The 3,226-nt window shown below is 48.5% G+C and overlaps 1 protein-coding gene across 1 annotated transcript in view; it reads left to right on the top strand.

Moving 5' to 3' along the window:
• The first annotated feature begins 569 nt into the window (after positions 1-569).
• LOC110531356 (cytochrome P450 26B1) overlaps positions 570-3,226 on the top strand; it is a 41,978-nt gene continuing 39,321 nt past the window's right edge. Inside the window, exon 1 of the mRNA XM_036987185.1 lies at positions 570-1,912. Coding sequence (XP_036843080.1) covers positions 1,709-1,912 — 204 coding nt within the window. The 5' untranslated portion in view covers positions 570-1,708. The remainder of the gene's footprint in view (positions 1,913-3,226) is intronic.

Raw genomic sequence — 3,226 nt, 5'->3', positions numbered from 1 at the left:
GATCATTACCGTCTTCGGGAACCGGGTGGGCGAAACGGAGAACATCGATGAGTGACCGAGTGGGAAATAATGGTAAGAAAACTCTTGGAGCCACGCGCTGTGTTCCAAATCAGACAACATTCTAAATGGTCTCTTTATAATTAATAACTATAAATAAGTATAGCTAAATAAATGAATAAATAAAAACGTCATCACCGTCATCATATGCCCATTCCACACAGTTATTGGCGAATATGTCTGGTTCAATGTAAGTGAATGGATCCCACACCCAGGCGAGAGGTTCGCAGTAGCGGGAACCCCCCCCCCCCCCCCCCATCTCTCTCGGTCTCTCGGGCGGGCCGCCAGGTCCCGCACGCTCCAACCCTGTCTTGTTCACTTTCCACCCCGCCTCGGAGAGAGAGAGAGAGAGGTGGGGAGGAGTTGGGCGTGTGTAGTCTGGTGTGTATGGTGGGGTTAGAGGGGTGGGGGTGGGGGCCGGGGAGGGGGGGGGGGGGGTCTCTAGCTTGCCTAGCCGTCTCATAGTTACGTGGGGAGGTGTTGCAGGGGGTTGGGGGGAACCGCTCTCTCTCGCTCCAACCCTGGCTGCCTGCCGGCGCGCAGCCTGCCTGTTACTATATAAACACATACTGAGAGAGGCTGCCTGCGCTTCTCACTACACACACTCAGAGAAACCTGTATGTGAAAGACAGATAGAGTTCGAGAGGGACAGAGAGAGAGTGAGTGACACGACAGAGAGTGTGTGTGTGAGTGAGAGAACGAACGCTACTAGTTGGGAAAGAAGGTATACAGAGACAGGGGAGACGACTAACGGTTGCCTAAAGCAGCATCAGAAGACTCGGTGACGGTCTGTCTCTGGCTCCACCGGGCTCCCGCGCGCTCTGCTGCAAGAACTAACTGCAAAACGGATTATTTAATTTTGCAACATTTTTTTAATTTATTTTTCTCTTCGTCTGCTTCTTGAATAACACTTTATTTTACAATCTTGAGAAAGATTTATGCAGGTATAATACGTTTTTTTTTGCGGAATAGAGGGAGAGGGGTTATTCTGGGAAGGTTTTCCTCTACTTTCCATTTCTTGTAACTTTTTTTAAAAGAAAAGCCCCAGTTTATTTTCAGAATACTTTCCGAGACTCGCTCACTGTTTCCACGTGCGCTCTGAGAGCGGGACAAATACTTGTCAAACGGATCTTTTTTTTTAAATTTTTTTTTATCCCGTATTGTTATATTTTCTTATTTAGGGAAATTGACCTTCAAAAATCAAACCAAAAATGAGATTTCAAACGTTAACTCATCAGTTTCCACTCTCGATGAATGCTTTCCTTCATTAAAGTTATTGAAAGTGACGTTTTTTTTAAAAGGACTTTGTGACATATTTCTTTACACACTGATTGATAACCTTGGAACTGCGAGAGGGGAGAGAGTTCCGCGCGTCATCTGTAGAGTTACTAATAGGCCTATTTACTCCATTGAATTGTTATCTATTTCAACGACAACAAAAACTAGCATTTTTATAGTTATATTTCATAATCAATCAATTACAATCAATCAAGTCATTTTTATCGATAACCATCGATATATTGATTGATCATCCTCAGAGCGTTTCCAATTCCTTACAACTCAACTTCCCTCAACCTGCACGGTGGTGAGATCAGTGATTTCCTCCTCCGCTCCACCACCACCATCACCCAGACACCGACCCTTCCTCGCCATGCTATTCGATAACTTTGACCTGGTTTCAGCCTTGGCCACCCTAGCGGCCTGCGCGGTGTCCATGGTCCTCCTCCTAGTTGTGTCCCAGCAACTCTGGCAGCTCCGATGGACGTCAACCCGGGATAAGAACTGCAAGCTGCCGATGCCTAAAGGTTCCATGGGGTTCCCCATCATAGGAGAAACCTGCCACTGGCTCTTCCAGGTAAGACCGTCTCTCTCGCTCTGTCTTTCTGTCTGTGATCGTTTTGTGGGTCTGTGGATGATTGTGGGTCTCTTTTTTTTTTAACGCACGTGTCTCAGTCTGTCAGTGGGTCTTTCTAGCCATGTGTAGGTGTGCGGGTCCACGAGGTTCATCTCCCTCTGGTCTTTTCTTCTGCTGTTGGATGACAATACCTGTTCCACGTCCAGTTAGTCATTTAATACACTCACATCGGATGTGTATCCTACACTCACTACACGGCCATGTGCGTCATTTAATACACTCACATCGGATGTGTATCCTACACTCACTACACGGCCATGTGCGTCATTTGTCTGTTTGTTGTTGATGTGATTTATCCTTATATAAGATTGAGTTCATGGTTAGGAGGTTAATGGTCAGGGGTGGGGTGGGGGGGGGGGGGGGGGGGGGGGGGGGGGGGGGTAGGCTAGGTGTTAGTTGGTCTCTCTCTGTCCCCCCCCCCCCCCTGTCTCTGTGCCTCCCTAGACCGGCTCCCTCTCGTCGGTCTCTGTGCCTTCCTAGACCGGCTCCCTCTCCTCGGTCTCTGTGCCTCCCTAGACCGGGTCCCTCCCCTCTCTCTCCTCGGTCTCTGTGCCTCCCTAGACCGGCTCCCTCCCCTCTCCTAGCTGTCCCCGAGTCGCTTCATAACTTTAGCGCAACGTCTAAATGTAGCATTTTGGAAGTGTCAAGTTACTGAAACACAAACCGTTTTTTTCTATTGTGGATGTGTGTGCACAGTCGTGCGTAATAGTTGTGTGAATGAAATATTTGGCAACTTATCCACGGCTTGTTTATATTGGTCACTCTTAGCGCAGGCTAGAATTCATAACACGACCCATAAACACGAAGAACTTGTCTTTTTATTCAAGTGTTCAAACTACTAAACAGAATTTCATTCAACTTTAATGGATCCGTCACACAGTCAGTAGCTTCTTAATAGGTCCCATCAGCGTGATATGAAAAATATCGATTAAAAAGGTTGCGCGTGGAGGGGGGGGGGGGGGGGGGGGGGTTAATATAATAGTGAACGTGTCGTTTTAAAAAGTGATTAGATTCATAGAACGACCCCGCGAGGCTGCACGTGAGTCCCGTCACTAAGTTGCACTTGTCAGCGCGCTGATGTGTCCCAGGAGCGCGCGCACACACGCACAGAGCGAGAGAGCAAGACGGCACGTTGTGTGGGGCTTGAACTCTCGGTGCTCCGCTCCCTGCGTGCGCTTTCATTTATACACGGTGCGACGCGTTCCCGGAATGCGCCGGGGACGAACCGCGGCCAAGTTTATAGAGAGGGAGAGA

The sequence above is a fragment of the Oncorhynchus mykiss genome, chromosome 9 (assembly GCF_013265735.2).
Source record: "Oncorhynchus mykiss isolate Arlee chromosome 9, USDA_OmykA_1.1, whole genome shotgun sequence".
In the NCBI taxonomy this organism is placed as follows: Eukaryota; Metazoa; Chordata; class Actinopteri; order Salmoniformes; family Salmonidae; genus Oncorhynchus; species Oncorhynchus mykiss.
Note: the sequence above shows the minus strand (reverse complement) of the source record. Positions and strands in the feature narration are given on the sequence as shown.